Genomic DNA, 15,496 nt, shown 5'->3' with positions numbered 1-15,496 from the left:
TTCTGGAATTAGATATATCTAGGTTCAAAGTCTAGCTCTGACACAGTCCTGGGCAACTAAATAAAGAAGCCAGAATTCCTGCTCCGAGCTGCCTGAGAAGATAAAGTCAACCCAGCTACCTATACTCACAAGTACGATGTCCACTGCCTGATAGTCTAAGATCCAAAAACACTGTCATTTCCCATCTTGGAGGACCCTCTTTAAGACAATGCTAGACACAGGACCATGCCTCAGCCGCAACAGTCCCTAGGGCTGCAGTCGCTTCCAAGGCTCCAGCACGAACAGTCCAGGGGGCTGCACCCGAAGGAGGGCCAAGAGCTCACCATTTTTCTGTAGTGCTTTGGCTGTAACTTTCTTGGCTAGCATCATAAACTGACTGTCTTCCCCAATGTCGTCTTCTTCAGCTGCAATGTTCCCCTGCTGTGCCTGAAAATAAGAATCAACATTAACGGAAGCCTACCACGTCCCCAAACGGCGCAGCCTGGATCGTGAAGCTGAGGCACCTGGGATACCATTTGCTTTCTTTTTTGCAACCTTTCTTGCTACAGACAAAAAAACTGATATTGGACAAACAAATACGCACTGAACTGCTCATGATCATCTTCTCAAAGCACAAAAGAAAATTCAAGGATTAAAAGGGACAGCAATAAGTTGCCCAAGATTTTGAAACTAGCCTGACCAATGAGGTGAGTGGGTCCTCTCCTCCTCACAAACTAGGGACAGAACAGAGGACGTTCTTACAGACTTCCTACCTGGTCCCGAAGCCACTGCTCTCGTTCAATTCGCTCCTTCCTCCAACGGGCTTCTGTCTCATCAAGCTGCTCTTCGATCTGATCATCATCAGAGTCTCTGTGGAACAAGTCCATCTGGGAAGCGTCATCTAAAGCAAAGAGTCAAGGCTATCAGCATTCCGCAGTCTCCTGGGAGAAGGGGCCCGGGCAGACACACAGAACTCATCGCTCATCATACACCGACACAAGCTTTCCCCACTCACTAACACAAAGTCACGGTTACGGCCAGGTCCTCCTCAACAGCCTGCTGCGGTTTTGATTTCCACTTGCTGTCTTAAACTGGACAAACACGGATGCCGTACCATTTTGTTTCCGAAAGCAATGACCAAGATACCTATGTTTTTCCAACGGAATTTCCTCATTCGGCCAGGACCGTCACTGTGCAGATCCCCATCAGCGAGGTACCTCTCTTGGTACAAACGTAGCTCTCGCTTATCATCATCCAACATCGTTTTCCTGCAGGGAAAGTACAGCATTCAAAACCGGGACCACTCTGGTTGGTCGTAGAAACACCCCATTATGCAGAAGGGGCCTGTTGGGATACTGACATGTGTATTTTCTTGATTTGATTCTGCAGCTCCTCGTCAGAAGGAAGTACTTCATCAATTTCGTCCTGTTCATATTCGTCAAGCTCTTCCCCATCATACTCATCTTCACTTCCCACATCACTCCCCGACACCTCTGCCTCATCCTCCAGGTACTTCTTCAATCTCCTAGAAAAGAATTGTAAAGATTAGAAATGCAACAATGAATATAAACATACACAGACTATGGATGCAGTGAGAAAAGCAGAACATAGAGCCACTTAAATTTTAATAATATATTTTGAAGATACTTAAAGTCTATCATTTAATACACACTGTATGCCAATAACTGTCCTTTCCAGGCATTGTGGCATTATCTCAGGGGGGAAGACTATTATTCCCTTCAATTTACAGTTGAATGAAATGAGTAAGAGTAAACAGAGATGAGAGAATAAATAAATTACCCAAAGTCACACAACTAGGAGGTAGCAGAGCCTGGATTCTTTAAAGCCAGAATCCCAATCTCCTCTATACATTTGGGACATACCTGCTGGCAGGTTCAGATTATTCTGTTCTGTACTTAAGCTCACCAGTGTTGGGAGACAGATTAGAGATGGTATGGTATAAAGACATAATAGATTGGGATCCCTTACAGCCACCAGATCTCGACCCCCAAGTTAGAGGCATGACTGAGGCTCAGAGTTACTGATAAGTAAAACCACTACTAGTTAGTTTTTGTGACCTCAGTTCCTACTGAGAACAAATCTGCTGTCACTTTGGGCTCAAAGTCCTGTCATCTCTGGTCATGGGTGATAGAAGTATGATGGCTATCTGAAGGCTGATTTTTATCAAAGACTTGTTATTTTTTTTAAAGATTTTATTTATTTATTTGACAGAGAGAGAGAGAGATCTCACAAGCAGGGGGAGCCGGAGACGGAGAAGCAGGCTCCCTGCTGAGCAGGAAACAGACGCGGGGCTCGATCCCAGGACCCTGGGATCATGACCTGAGCTGAAGGCAGACACTTAACCGACTGAGCCACCTCAGCACCCCAGACTTACGTTATTCTTTTAAAGCTGAGTTCCCCTAAATCCTAGGGTTCCTGAGGAATTCCATCGGAGGGCTACTAGCCACTGAGTTCTCTAATCGTCCCATTAGCCCCTTTGGAGCAGTTCAACTTTTAGCTGTCATTCTTTCTAAGATTTCATTTGGACAAAAGACTTTGCAGTTAAATAAGGTTTAAGAACCACTTCTTTAGAAAAATCTATAGATGACCCAAAGCTGTAGGAGATAGTTAATCTGAAAAATGACAAATTAGAACCCTAAACTTGATCTTAATAGAATGGAATGATGGGCTAGAGACAATAATATAAAGCTAGTAGGGATCAATATGATATCCTATATGTTAATTCCGAAAGTCATCCACGTAAAATATAATATTGAATACCTATTAAAATGGTATTTATAAAACTTTTAACATCACAGGAAAATGCTTACGGATATCCTAAGTGAGAAAAAAGCAAGATGCAAAAGTGTACATGCAAAAAAAACCAAACAAACAAACCTGCACAGATCTCAACTATATGAAAATATATGCATAAAAATGGTTATGGAGCAATCTACCATCCACACATTCATTAAATACTTGGATGGTGAACACAGATGATTTTTATTTGTAGCTTTCTGTCTTCTTTTAAATATTCTAAAATAAATGGTTTACTTTCATGAGCAGAAAAACAAAACATTAAAAAAAAAAATGAACGGGAGGTCATATGCCCAACACTAGGATGAGGAAAACCTGAAATGACAGTAATTCATAGGAAAAAAGACCCTACTCCTAGACAAGGAATTTTTGTTGTCTACTAAATCCTCAGGATCTATAGTGACTCAGCTCTTATGATCTTTGGTTACTTTACAAGTAGTGTGCGTCCAGATCATGGTTGTACCGCTACCCACAGCGGGAGTCGGACCACACCTGAGGATAAAGAGAATATCCAGGACACGAGGAGTCGGGAAGCAACGTCATGTGAGAAACAGCTGAAGGAACTAGAGATATTTAGTATAGAACTCACTTAAGGGAGTACATAACCATCTTTGAAGACTCAAGAGATATCATGCGAATGGGGTTTATTTAATCTGTGTTAACCCCGCAGACTTAGGTAAAACGGTAGGAAGTTACAACTCAACCGTTAGGAGAACTTTCTCTAGCAATGGAAGGAATGGACATAACACCTACATTTGCCTTTTCAACCTCTCAGACTGCTTCAGGACCTCTTCCTCATCATCATCTTCATGGTCTTCCAGGGCCAGATCTTCATTAGCAGAGTTACTGTGTTCATCCTGAAAAATCAGAGTATCACACACAAGAGTCAAGCAGAACAGAACGTGTCCTCAACTAAAACAGGAATAAACTTCTGCCCAAACATCTCATTCTAGGAAATGGCTTCGGATGACATGCCAAACTTAGAATTCTCAACAACTCAGACTAGGAAAAAGACAGCAGCAGCAGCAACACCTGGAGTTCAGTTAGGATTACTCTGTTCCCTTCCAACTCACCTCATCACTATCAAACTCATTATCATTTGGGATAAGCCGAAAGTCTCCAAATTCCTCCTCTTCACCTTCTTCTTCCCTAAAGTGCAAATCAAGAAACCAATAAATAGGTTGTTGAAAGCAAACTACAAGGATTCAGCCAACTTAGGAATTGAAAATATTTTATTGGCACCAACAATCTCTTTAAGAAACAGGAAACAAGATACCTTGCCTTTAAAAAAAAATTTGTTTTTGATAAAATACACATAACATAAGGCACCACATCTCAGCTGGCCCGCCCAAGACACCCTGAGTGCCAACCCTATTCCCCCTCGCGGTCCCATTTCCGATCCAACAAGATGAAAGAAACTATCATGAACCAGGAGAAACTCGCCAAACTGCAAGCACAAGTGCACATTGGTGGGAAAGGAACTGCTCGTCCAAAGAAGGTGGTTCATAGAACGGCTACAGCAGATGATAAAAAACTTCAGTTCTCCTTAAAGAAGTTAGGGGTAAACAGTATCTCTGGTATTGAAGAAGTGACTATGTTCACAAACCAAGGAAAAGTGATGCACTCTAACAACCCCAAAGTTCAGGCGTCGCTAGCAGCGAACTTTCACCATCACAGGCCAGGCTGAGACAAAGCAGCTGACAGAAATGCTACCCAGGATCTTAAACCAACTTGGTGCAGACAGTCTGACTAGTTGAAGAAGACTGGTGGAAGCTCTGCCCACACAATCTGTGGATGGAAAAGCACCACTTGCTACTGGAGAGGAGGATGATGATGATGAAGTTCCAGATCTTGTGGAGAATTTTGATGAAGCTTCCAAGAATGAAGCAAACTGAATGGAGTCAACTTCTAAAGAAGTTGAAGTTACTGGGAGCTGCTATTTTATATGACTGCTTTTTTAAAATTTTGTTCATGGATCTGATAAAATCTAGAGCTCTAATACTTTTAAGCCCAAGCCCCTTGGACACTGCAGCTCTTTTCAGGTTTTGCTTATACACAATTCATTCTTTGCAGCTAATTAAGCTGAAGAAGCCTGGGAATAAAGTTTGAAACAAGGTAATAAAGTTCTTTGCCTAGGAAACAAACAAACAAACAAAATACACATAACATAAGCACAATGCCCAGCGCAGAGCCCGAAGCGGGATTTGATCTCAAGACCCTAAGACCATGACCTGAGCCGAAATCAAGAGTCAGGCGCTTAACTGACTGAGCCACCCAAGTGCCCCAAAACTCTGTATCCTTTAAACAACAGTTCCCCACTCTTCCCTCCCCTCAGCTCCTGGCAACTACCCTTCTACTTTCTGTCTCTATGAATCTGACTACTCTCAGTACCTCATCTAAGTGGAATCCTACAGTATTTGTATTTTGGGACTGGCTTATTTCACCTAGCATAATGTCCTCAAGGTTCATTCATGTTGTCGCATGTGTCAGGATTTCCTTCCTTTTTAAGGATGACCGATCCATTTTGTGTGTGTGTGTGTGTGTGTGTGTCTACCACATTTTGTTTCTCCACTTGGGATGCTTCCATTTTTTTTTTTAAAAGATTTTATTTCTTTATTTCACAGAGAGGCACAGCGAGAGGGAACACAAGCAGGGGGAGTGGGAGAGGGAGAAGCAGGCTTCCCGCCGAGCAGGGAGCCCGATGCAGGGCTCGATCCCAGGACCCCGGGACCATGACCTGAGCTGAAGGCAGATGCCTAACGACTGAGCCACCCAGGCGCCCCTTGCCTTTTTATTCTTAATAATTATGAACATTTATTAAGCACCAAGAGTATACTGCAATGGTTGCTATGTAAAAACACAATTAACAACATAGTGTCCCTGCCATCGAGTTTACAATCTAAAATGAAATACAACAAGAATGCTGTAAGCCTACCTCAAAATTTCCTTAACTTAGAAAGTGGCTATTTTGGCAAGTAAATGAGGCAAAATGGCCTATCATTTTAGGTACAATGTTAATAGGCTTTGAACATGATCCAAAGAATGTTTTACTTGTACCCAGACATTTCCCCCAATTACAGTAGGCTTGGTAAGAAAAAGAGCACTTAGAAATTGGGTAAGAACAATGAATTATTTCAAATTGCCTTGTCGGACTTTAAATAGAGAAATGCTTACTAGCCTGAGTCTTTCCACAGCTAGGGAAAACCCCATGAAAAATATCATGAACTCAATCAAGCCTATCTTCTATTCCACTTGCAACTTTTCAACTTCCTCCTCCTTTCCCACAGGTAAGGGCTCCAGTGACGCCCCTAGCAGGGAAAAAAGTACTGTATCTAGACAAAATATCCTAAAGTTGTAGAGGGTTACCAAATTGAACTTCCAGGAAATATTAATTCCTATTTTAAAAGAGGAGTGAGAAAAGACAGCAGTGTGCATCTGGCTGCAGGGGAGGCCTGGGTATGTAAGATATGTAAACAAAGCAGCTGAGCTCAGTTCATGCATCTTCAAAGTGATTAAGAATATGGGTAAATAGTTGCTTTTCTGTCCCTTATTTCTGATGTAGGGGGATTTGACAATTTAGCATCAAGATCCCAAATTGCAAAGCCTGTACTATTTTGCCTATATCCATAGTATAATATTTAATAAATACTTCCAAAGTTTTCCTTGCTGGTCACGTATTAGCTGACAAAGGCACACGGAAGGGATTTTGATTCTTACTGTCAAATGCAGACTGTTTTAAACATCTGAGTACATATAGTCTTAAACTATATATTATTTTCTTTTTTTTTATTTAAAAGATTTTATTTATTTATTTGGGTCAGAGAGAGAGAGAGAGAGAGCAAGAGCACAAGCAGGGGGAGCGGCAGGCAGAGGGAGAAGTGGACTCCCCGCGGAGCAGGGAGCCTGATGCGGGACTCGATCCCAGGACCCTGGAATCATGACCTGAGCTGAAGGCAGATGCTTAACCAACTGAGCCACCCAGGTGTCCCTATACTGATTATTTTCAATCACTGATAATTCTTTGAATTTTTAGTGTTCTCTAAAAGAACACTAAATCGTAATTGGTTATAAGTTATCTGAAAAATGAAATAGAATTTAATTTACTCTGTAAAGTGCATGCACAAACTTTTAAAAAAATACATGCATACAAATATTTTAATTTGCCTTTTTTTTTTTAAAGAGAAATGTTGTGTTTAATGGTAAAGCTTAGCACACTTTTAACACCAGCCATGGCCTGAAGTCGAAGCAGCAGGGACAGGTAGGCGACCCCCGCGGAGTCTCACATGGGGAAGAGAATGAGGAAGGCGACCATCCCACAGAAGAGCCCTCTGTCCTCAGACAGGGGAAAGCCCAGAATGGCACAGGAGAAGAGCTGCTGCTTGACAGACGGGTTCCTGGCCCGGCCAATGATCAAGCTGCGAACACTGTTCCAGAGCCAGCCCCTGAACCAGCCACGCTAACTGTGGTAGCCCCAGCACATTGCAATAATCGTGGCTGCTGGGGCGCCTGGGTGGCTTGGTCAGTTAAGCGTCTGCCTTTGGTTCAGGTCATGATCTCAGAGTCCTGTGATGGAGCCGCGCATCGGGTTCCCTGCTCATCGGGGAGCCTGCTTCTCCCTCTCCCCCACCTCCCCGCTTATTCTCTCTCTTTCAAATAAATAAATAAAAATCCTTTAAACAAACAAACAAACATGGCTGCCGCAGCAACATCCCAGGAGAGAACACTGGTCTGGAACTCCGTCCGGCCCCCTGGAGCAGGGAGCTGCTGTAGGAGGGCTGCTTAGATGGGATCCTGGCCTACTCAAGGAGGCAGACACAGGCCTGACTGGAGCCTTGGTACAACAGCGGATCAGAGCCAGAGGAATGAGCAGTGCCTGGTGCTCTGCACTGTCTGCCTCCCAGCTTTAGCTCTAGGTCTCTATTCTTGCCGTTTTTGTTTTGTTTTGTTTTAAAGATTTTATTTATTTATTTAAGAGAGAGAGAAAAAGCACGAATGGGGGAAGGGGCAAAGGGAGAGAAAGAAGCAGACTCCATGCTGAGCATGGAGCCCAACTCAGGGCCTGACACGGGGCTCAATCCCAGGACCCTGAGATCATGACCTGAGCTCAAGTCAGACGTTTAACCGAGTCACCCAGGCGCTCCATATTCTTGCTTGCTTTCTTTAACCCTGTTCTCCACCAACCAAAGGAAAGCACTGTAATTTCCTTACTTTGCAAACGAGACTCAAACGTAATGCAAGACTCTCAGACAGGATAGGAAGCCCCTAAGATGGTTCCTTATTGCTGACCTCAGGATTTTATCAGAAGACTGGGCCTTCCTACGTTCCCTCCCATCACTGAGACTCACCTGTCTGTGGGGAAAGAACCTGAGCAAAGAGCAAGTGCTTCTTCCATCGGATCCCCCAAGCTGCTCTCCTTCTCCTGCTTATTTAACTCTGATGGAGTCAGAGTAGAGGCATCTATATTACAACAAAGAAAAAGATTTGTCACCAAGAAGTAACAGCTTTGTCCTCTTTCCCCAGCTCGATACAGTTCTAAGGTAAGCTTGCCAAAAAGATCCATTCATTCAACAAATCCTTATTTGGTGCTTACTATGTGCCAGGCACAAGGGATACGGTAGTGAACAAAACAAAAATCCCAGCTCACATAGAGCTGACATTCTAGCATCGGGGAGAATGGAACATGCAAGTGGAAACAAGTAGGCATTTATATGAAATTAACTATACTTCAACACTCTTCTAAGCTTTGCACGCATATTAACCATAAATGAGAAATCGCATGGCAAAAGCTGAAGCTTAAGTTGACATTTTAACACCTTAAGAAAGTAAGGGCTCCAAATGTCAGGAAGCTAAGAATTCAACCTATACACAAGAATCCAGCACAGCCCTGTTTTCTGTGAACTTTTCACCCAAGGGTAACAGGCTTCTTTTCAAAGACACTGACTTAAGATATTTGGCTGTGGTGAGCTTGATTTTCTCTGTTGGCTATTTACCTTGAGAAGTGAATTTTCCTGAACAAAGATTCAGAAGTTCCTCCAGGTTCTCTTTCTTGTCATTCTTCCTGGGCTGAGTTTTTTCAGTTTGAGATGTGAACTTTCCGGTACACAGATCCAATAGCTCATCCATGTTAGCGTCCATGGCATTCTCATCCATACTGGCCAATGGCAAGCCAGGCTGCAAAGCCTGGTACTGATTCCTGTGGTTTCTAACGTTTAAGAACCTACAAACACAATGAAGAATATAAGAAATTCTCTAGGGGAAAAAAAAGTAGTAGGTAAAAAAATCTAAAGAGGATTTTTTTTTAAGAAGGGGGGAGGGGCAGAGGGAGAGAGAAAGAGTCTTAGGCAGGCTCCATGCCCAGCCTGGAGCCCAAGGCAGGGCTTGATCTCACGACCCTGAGATCATGACCTGAGCCGAAATCAAGAGCAGGACGTTTAACCGACTGAGCCACCCAGGCGCCCCATGGGGAAAAAAAATTGGATGTTTCTAAAACCTAACTTAAAAGCTGAATCCCAGGGGTGCCTGGGTGGCTCAGTTGGTTAAGCATCTGCCTTCGGCTCAGGTTATGATCTCGGGGTCCTGGGATCGAGCTGCATGTAGGGCTCTCTATGCTTCTCCCCCTCTCTATGCCCCTCCCCATTGCTCATGTTCTCTCTCTCAAATAAATAAATAAAATCTTAAAAAAAAAAAAAATGCTGAATTCCAAACCAAAAGACTGTAGCCTTGTGATAATCTAAAGAGGGAGGGAGTTTAATAAAAGAATAAATGCTATTTGAAAGGTAAAGGGGTAAAGGATAATTTTTGGTTCCAGTGCCAGAGTAGAACTTGGTGTTATGTCCACGTAATGTGCCACGGATCTGTAAAGCAGAGATCGAAGGATCAGAATGCCAGCAAGGACTATTTACGTTTTATTTTCTGGAGGGCCTTTGTTCAAACTTGCAGAATGTAATACTAATGGTCTGTACACCTTCTCTTTCTCAGAAGAGAAAGCACAGATGGAGCGACAGAAGCTCACTTTATTTTTAAACAAATTAAGCAGTACCCAGCACCATCCCACCCACAGAAACATAAAACTACCTACCCATCTGCATCCAACAGTTGGCTCTGAGTGTCATCTTCTAAACAAAACTGGAAGTCTCCGGCTCCTAGGAAAAGTGTCTTAGGCTCTGGGGAGGCGTTATACAGATCCTGGGAATCCTCGATGGGAAGTGAAGGCTCAGACAGCTTTCCTGAACTCTGGCACCAAAACAAAACCAAACAAAAACAAAACATTTTATAATTGTCATTCACTGTCATGACAACAACAGAAGTTGCTATTTGCAGGATTTTATCTACTCTCAGGCAATTGCAATTGAGGAGGACAATGCATAGCCAAGAGAGGAATAAAGAAAAACATCTTCAGGAAAGTAAGAACACTGGATGAGGCTTGTTTTTAATACACAAAGGGGGTGGTTTCTTTAAAGTGAACACACATAATGTGGTGGGAGTTGGTTGGCTTGGACACACTTAATTTAGCAGTGTGGGAAGTAAAAGGGGGAGGAGATTAGAAAACAATTACCATCTTACCTTAGAAGCTGAGCTGACCAAACTGGCTCGAAATAGCCCAGGGGAAGGAGATCTGAATCCTCCTGCTGTAGGGAAAAAACTGGTCCCACGGCCTGTCTGTCTATTGCAAGGCTGATAGGATGGAATCGTGGAGCCAATCAGCTCAAAGCTGCTATTGTGGCTGCTCTCCTTTGTTAGCAATGAGCATGAATCATCTTCATCTAAGGAAAGAGAAATAACTTCTAAGTACATGATTCCAGAAATAAGGTGGATCTGTTTAGGACAAAGAATTGAGAATGAAACTGTCAGGTAACATTCATAGGCAAACCTCTCAAGTTATATGTTCTAAAACATGAAGTCGAAGGTAAATTATAGTACTAACTAGCATTATACCATCGAGGTTTATCACTGAGCTAAGTGACACCTGAAAGTTCCCATCTTTCTCTCACCCTGCCTAACGCCTATGATCACTCTCCCCATTATCCACTCACGTATACATCTTCCTTTCAACTACATATGACAGAAATGTTTCACGGTTCACTTAATCAACACACACTACTAAGGACCTATTATATGTCCATGGTCAACTGTAAGGAAACTGAATGTAAGTTTTCAAAAACAGAACCAAGAAAAATCTTCTAATTCGTAAATTCCTTTCAGAAGAATTTTCTAACTCATAAATTCCTTTCATTGCCACAGGGGAGACTGAGAAAAGTCTACTAGAGTTCAAAAAAATGGAATCTTACGGAATTGTAGTCCTAAAGTACCAAAGTTAGAGGAGCTAAGAAAAGTTCTGTGTAGGAGTTACTACTTACCCAATTTGCTAGACCTTTTGCCTGAGATTTCATCTGTTTCTGATTTTTCTTCACTAGGAAAGTAACTACAAAACAAGAAGGTAAGTTGTTTTATCTGGTTCTGCTTTTTTTTTTCTTTAAGACTTATTTTTTTGAGAGAGAGAGAGTGTGAACACACACGAGTGAGGGGAGGGGCAGAGGGAGAAGAAGAGGGAAAGAATCCCAAGCAGACTCCCGCTGAGCCTGGAGCCAGACACAGGGCTCCATCCCATGACCCACGAGATCACGACCTGAGCAGAAATCAAAAGTCGGACGCTTAACAGACCGAGCCACCCAGGAGCCCATGTTTCTGCTGCTTCTGAGAGGGGCAAACGCAAGGGAATCTTATCTTTCCCTAGAGAGAATTACTTACCCCATCTTGGAAGAGTTGTCCTTAAACAGAAGTAAGGTAGAATCGGATGACAGAGGTTTGGGGACAGAGAGAAGGCCAACTGACTTGCCAATGTTACTACTGCCGTCACTGTTGTCTTTCTCCATTTCTTTCTCGTCTTTGGTTTCCGTTTCTTCACTACTGAGAAGGAATTCTGCAATCTTCACCAATCACGCCGCCCCAGAACAAAAAAGTCCAAAAATTTAAAAGCAAATATGCTGTTAGCCTGATATATGGCTGCTTGGTTACAGGTCACATCTTAGATCTGAAAAGGTAAACCTAAAGGAAGCTTGGTCTAACCGTTAGCAGCAACATAACTTTCCCTGACACTTCTAGAGCTCTTTTATACTTATTTTACCTTTTACCCTCCCCAACTTGCTACAAGATTGTGAAAGACTGGATTATCATTTTATTGAGGCAATGAAGGGTTAAATAATTAGCCTGAGACTGAGGGACAACTAGCAGCCTCAGACCAAAAACAGACTGTGACAGGCAGTCCAGTTCAGACATTCAGACTCCCTTCTTTCTTGACCCAGGGATAAATATGAGCCAACTCTCGCAGTGACTTCAGAGTTCCAACACGGGGGCTTTTCTTTTTCTTTTCTATTATTTATTATTTTGGTGGCTTTTTTCTTTTTCAAAATACCCAAAACCCTATCATCATCTATCTTACCTAGGCAGAAAACAATACTGTGGAACAAGGGTAAGAGGCCCTTTTACAATTACCCTCCTCAGCAAAGAAAGAAACTCAGGAAGATCTCAGCCTGCCTGAGAACTTATTCCAGACTTCCACCTGATCAAGGTTAAGACTACTGTTCATTCTGAATAGAGAAAACTACATACACAACAAAGATAAAAGCATCTAAGGGGGCGCCTGGGTGGCTCAGCTGGTTAAGCATCTGCCTTCGGCTCGGGTCATGATCCCAGGGTCCTGGGATCGAGCCCCGCATCGGGCTCCCTGCTCGGCGGGAAGCCTGCTTCTCCCTCTCTCACTCCGCCTGCTTGTGTTCCCTCTCTCGCTGTGTCTCTCTGTGTCAAATAAATAAATAAAATCTTTAAAAAAAAAAAAAGCATCTATGAATACAAAGCTGTTTCCATTTTAGTCATATATTTCAATAAGTAGATTAACAGGTAGAGGCCAAGCCTAGGGCCCCACGAACGGCCAGTAGCCAAAGTCACTGACGGAACTGAATGCACTAGGACTACGGTACCTCTGAGCTACTTACGTCATCTCTGCCCCTAAAATCTCTTATACGATTGAACATGCTTACTCTACTCTTATTCACATCTGATTTTCTCTTTCCCTTACCCATCCTGACCGGGTAACAAAATTAAATAGTTGTCAGAACCTCCTGATTGCCTTCTTCCTCCTCTTCTTGCTCTAAATCTCTCTCTTCCTCCTCTTCTTGCTCTAACTCTCCCTCTTCCTCCTCTTCTCCATCTTCCTCCGACTCATCCGTCATTTCTTCCTCCTCTTCCTCTTCTTCAAATCCATCTTCATTATCTAACTTAAATAATGCTTGGCGCTTTTGGCGCTCCTCAAGCCTACGGAGTTTCATCGCTTCCTGTAGTTTGGCTTTCAGCACCTGAAGCTTTTCACCTGAACAGAAATATGAAGAAATGCTGTAGACACAATGACCGACTACCTACTGCAATCATGGAAGCGTGCACTTCAGGCAACTCCAGAAATGTTCTAGTCACATCCCCGAAGGAAAATCAGAGACCTTAGTACTCCAGGCTTTTGTTATCTTAACAAATAAGGAGCAAAACTACATCTACTCATAGATTACATATTTTTTTTTTTTTTTTGAAGATTTATTTATTTATTTGACAGAGAGAGACAGCGAGAGAGGAAACACAAGCAGGGGGAGTGGGAGAGTGAGAAGTAGGTTTCCCTCTGAGCAGGGAGCCCGATGCAGGGCTCAATCCCAGGACCCTTAGATCATGACCTGAGCCGAAGGCAGACGTTCAACGACTGAGCCACCCAGGTGCTCCAACATTGATAATATTAAAGAATAAAAGAAACAACGCAAGAGTAAAATGGGCAAAGGGTATGTTCAAAGAAAAAATGAACATATGTGGTTAATAAACAAAAGTAATGCTTATTAACCTCATTTCTCTCTTTTTTTAAGATTTTATTTTTAAGTAATCTTACACCCGACATGGGGCTCGAACTCATAACCCCAAGATTAAGAGTCACATGCTCCACTGACTGAGCCAGTCAGGCACCCCTCACCTCATTTGTAATTAAAGAGATACAAATCAAAATAAGAGATACCATTTTTGACATATTGGCAAAAATTAGAAGGTTTGATAGTATCTCTTATGAACAAGAAGAAACAGGAACTCTTACAAACTGTGATTCAGCGTGTAAATTTGTACAACTATTTTAAAGGACAATGGGATGATATATATCAAAATTTGACTCAATGATTCCACTGTAAGGAATTCTGCATCCAGGGGCTCCTGGGTGGCTCAGTCAGTTAACTGACTGCCTTCAGCTCAGGTCATGATCCCAGAGTCCTGGGATCAAGCCGCACATCAGGCTCCCAGCTCAGCGGAGAGCCTGCTTCTCCCTCTCCCTCTGCTGTTCCCCTGCTTGTGTGCTCTTTCTCTCCCTCTCTGTCAAATAAATAAATAAAATGTTTAAAGGAAAAAAAAAGGAATTCTACATCCAGATACACCAACATATACCTGATACGGGGGTGCAACACTGAAATGCCAAAAACTGGAATAAACAAGATGTCCATTAACAGGAGTATGGTTAAACAAATCATGTTACAGTCACACAATGGAATATTATGCAGCTGGTAAAAAAATCTCAAAAACAATATAATGTGTATCTGAGCTCTGAAGTTAGGAGGTCTGGATTAGGCTGCTGGTTCTACTACTCACAGGCTGTGTAAACTTGAGCAAGTTGTTTAAATGCTTTGTATATCAGTTTCCTCATATATAAAATAAGGATACTGATGTTATTTATAGTAAAGTACCTAGAGCAGTGCCTGGCAGAGAGTGAGTATCCAATGTCTGTCTGTCCGTCTCTCTCTCTCACACATACATACACTCTGGTGTATGTATATGAATTTTCTTCCTAGGATACACAAGAAATTGTCAAGAGCTGCCTTTAGGAAGACTAATTTTCCATTTCATACATTTTCCACAGTGTCTTAATTTTTTTCTACGTGATATATTAATTGTACTTTCAAAGTGGAAGTGGGGACAACAGACATTGTTAAAACAAAAAAGTAGATTAGAAATCAGAATGCATGGTATGATCACATTATTGTTTGTTTCTAAAAACATATACATACAAGCATGCGAAGAGAGATTAAAAGGATACACAATAGGGATGCCTGGGTGACTCAGACGGTTAAGTGATGGACTCTTGATTTCGGCTCAGGTCATGATCTCAGGGTTGTGAGATCAAGCCCCGTGTGGGGCTCTGTGCTCAGCAGGATGTCTGCTTGAGATTCTCTCTCCCTCTCTCTGCCCCTCTCCCAGCTCGTGCCCATGCTCTCTCTCTAAAATAAACAAATAAATAAAATCTTTTTTAAATAAAGGATACACAATATAGTTATAGGTGTCTCTGATGGAGGATCGTAGAAGCTTTTTCTTTATTCTTTCTTTGTATTTCCTACAATGGATATTTATAGTTTTTTTTTTTTTAATTAATGTATTGATTTTTGAAGTTTTTTATGTATTTAAGTAATCTCTATACCCCATGGGGGACTCAAACTCACAACCCCAAGATCAAGAGTTGCACACTCTTCCAACTGAGCCAGACAGGCACCTTTATTTATTGTTTTTTATAATAAGACAAAGACAATTGGAAATAAAGTCATCTTACCCACCCCACACATCTAAGCAATGCTCACGTGAATCATGCCACAGGTACTGCTATCTAATCTCCAAAGTGTCCAAGGAAAGAGATTCT

At 42.3% G+C, this 15,496-nt stretch overlaps 1 protein-coding gene and 1 pseudogene across 2 annotated transcripts in view; one reads left to right on the top strand and one right to left on the bottom strand.

Annotated features, from left to right (window-relative positions):
• Positions 1-15,496, bottom strand: part of CLSPN (claspin) — a 30,250-nt gene that overhangs the window by 1,178 nt on the left and 13,576 nt on the right. For both annotated transcript variants that reach the window (XM_032417509.1, XM_032417515.1), the window contains 13 exons: positions 12,912-13,162; positions 11,545-11,723; positions 11,154-11,218; positions 10,360-10,559; positions 9,875-10,029; positions 8,787-9,013; positions 8,142-8,253; positions 3,870-3,945; positions 3,550-3,653; positions 1,340-1,504; positions 1,126-1,247; positions 753-880; positions 324-426 (listed from right to left, as the gene is read on the bottom strand). In XM_032417509.1, the coding sequence (XP_032273400.1) occupies positions 324-426; positions 753-880; positions 1,126-1,247; positions 1,340-1,504; positions 3,550-3,653; positions 3,870-3,945; positions 8,142-8,253; positions 8,787-9,013; positions 9,875-10,029; positions 10,360-10,559; positions 11,154-11,218; positions 11,545-11,723; positions 12,912-13,162 (1,887 nt within the window). The remainder of the gene's footprint in view (positions 1-323; positions 427-752; positions 881-1,125; positions 1,248-1,339; positions 1,505-3,549; positions 3,654-3,869; positions 3,946-8,141; positions 8,254-8,786; positions 9,014-9,874; positions 10,030-10,359; positions 10,560-11,153; positions 11,219-11,544; positions 11,724-12,911; positions 13,163-15,496) is intronic.
• Positions 4,205-4,691, top strand: LOC116640474 (annotated as a pseudogene).

This window comes from Phoca vitulina, unplaced genomic scaffold (genome assembly GCF_004348235.1).
Source record: "Phoca vitulina isolate PV1807 unplaced genomic scaffold, GSC_HSeal_1.0 scaffold2, whole genome shotgun sequence".
NCBI classification, from domain to species: Eukaryota; Metazoa; Chordata; class Mammalia; order Carnivora; family Phocidae; genus Phoca; species Phoca vitulina.
The sequence above is the reverse complement of the archived record's forward strand: the minus strand, read 5'-3'. Positions and strand labels throughout refer to the sequence as shown.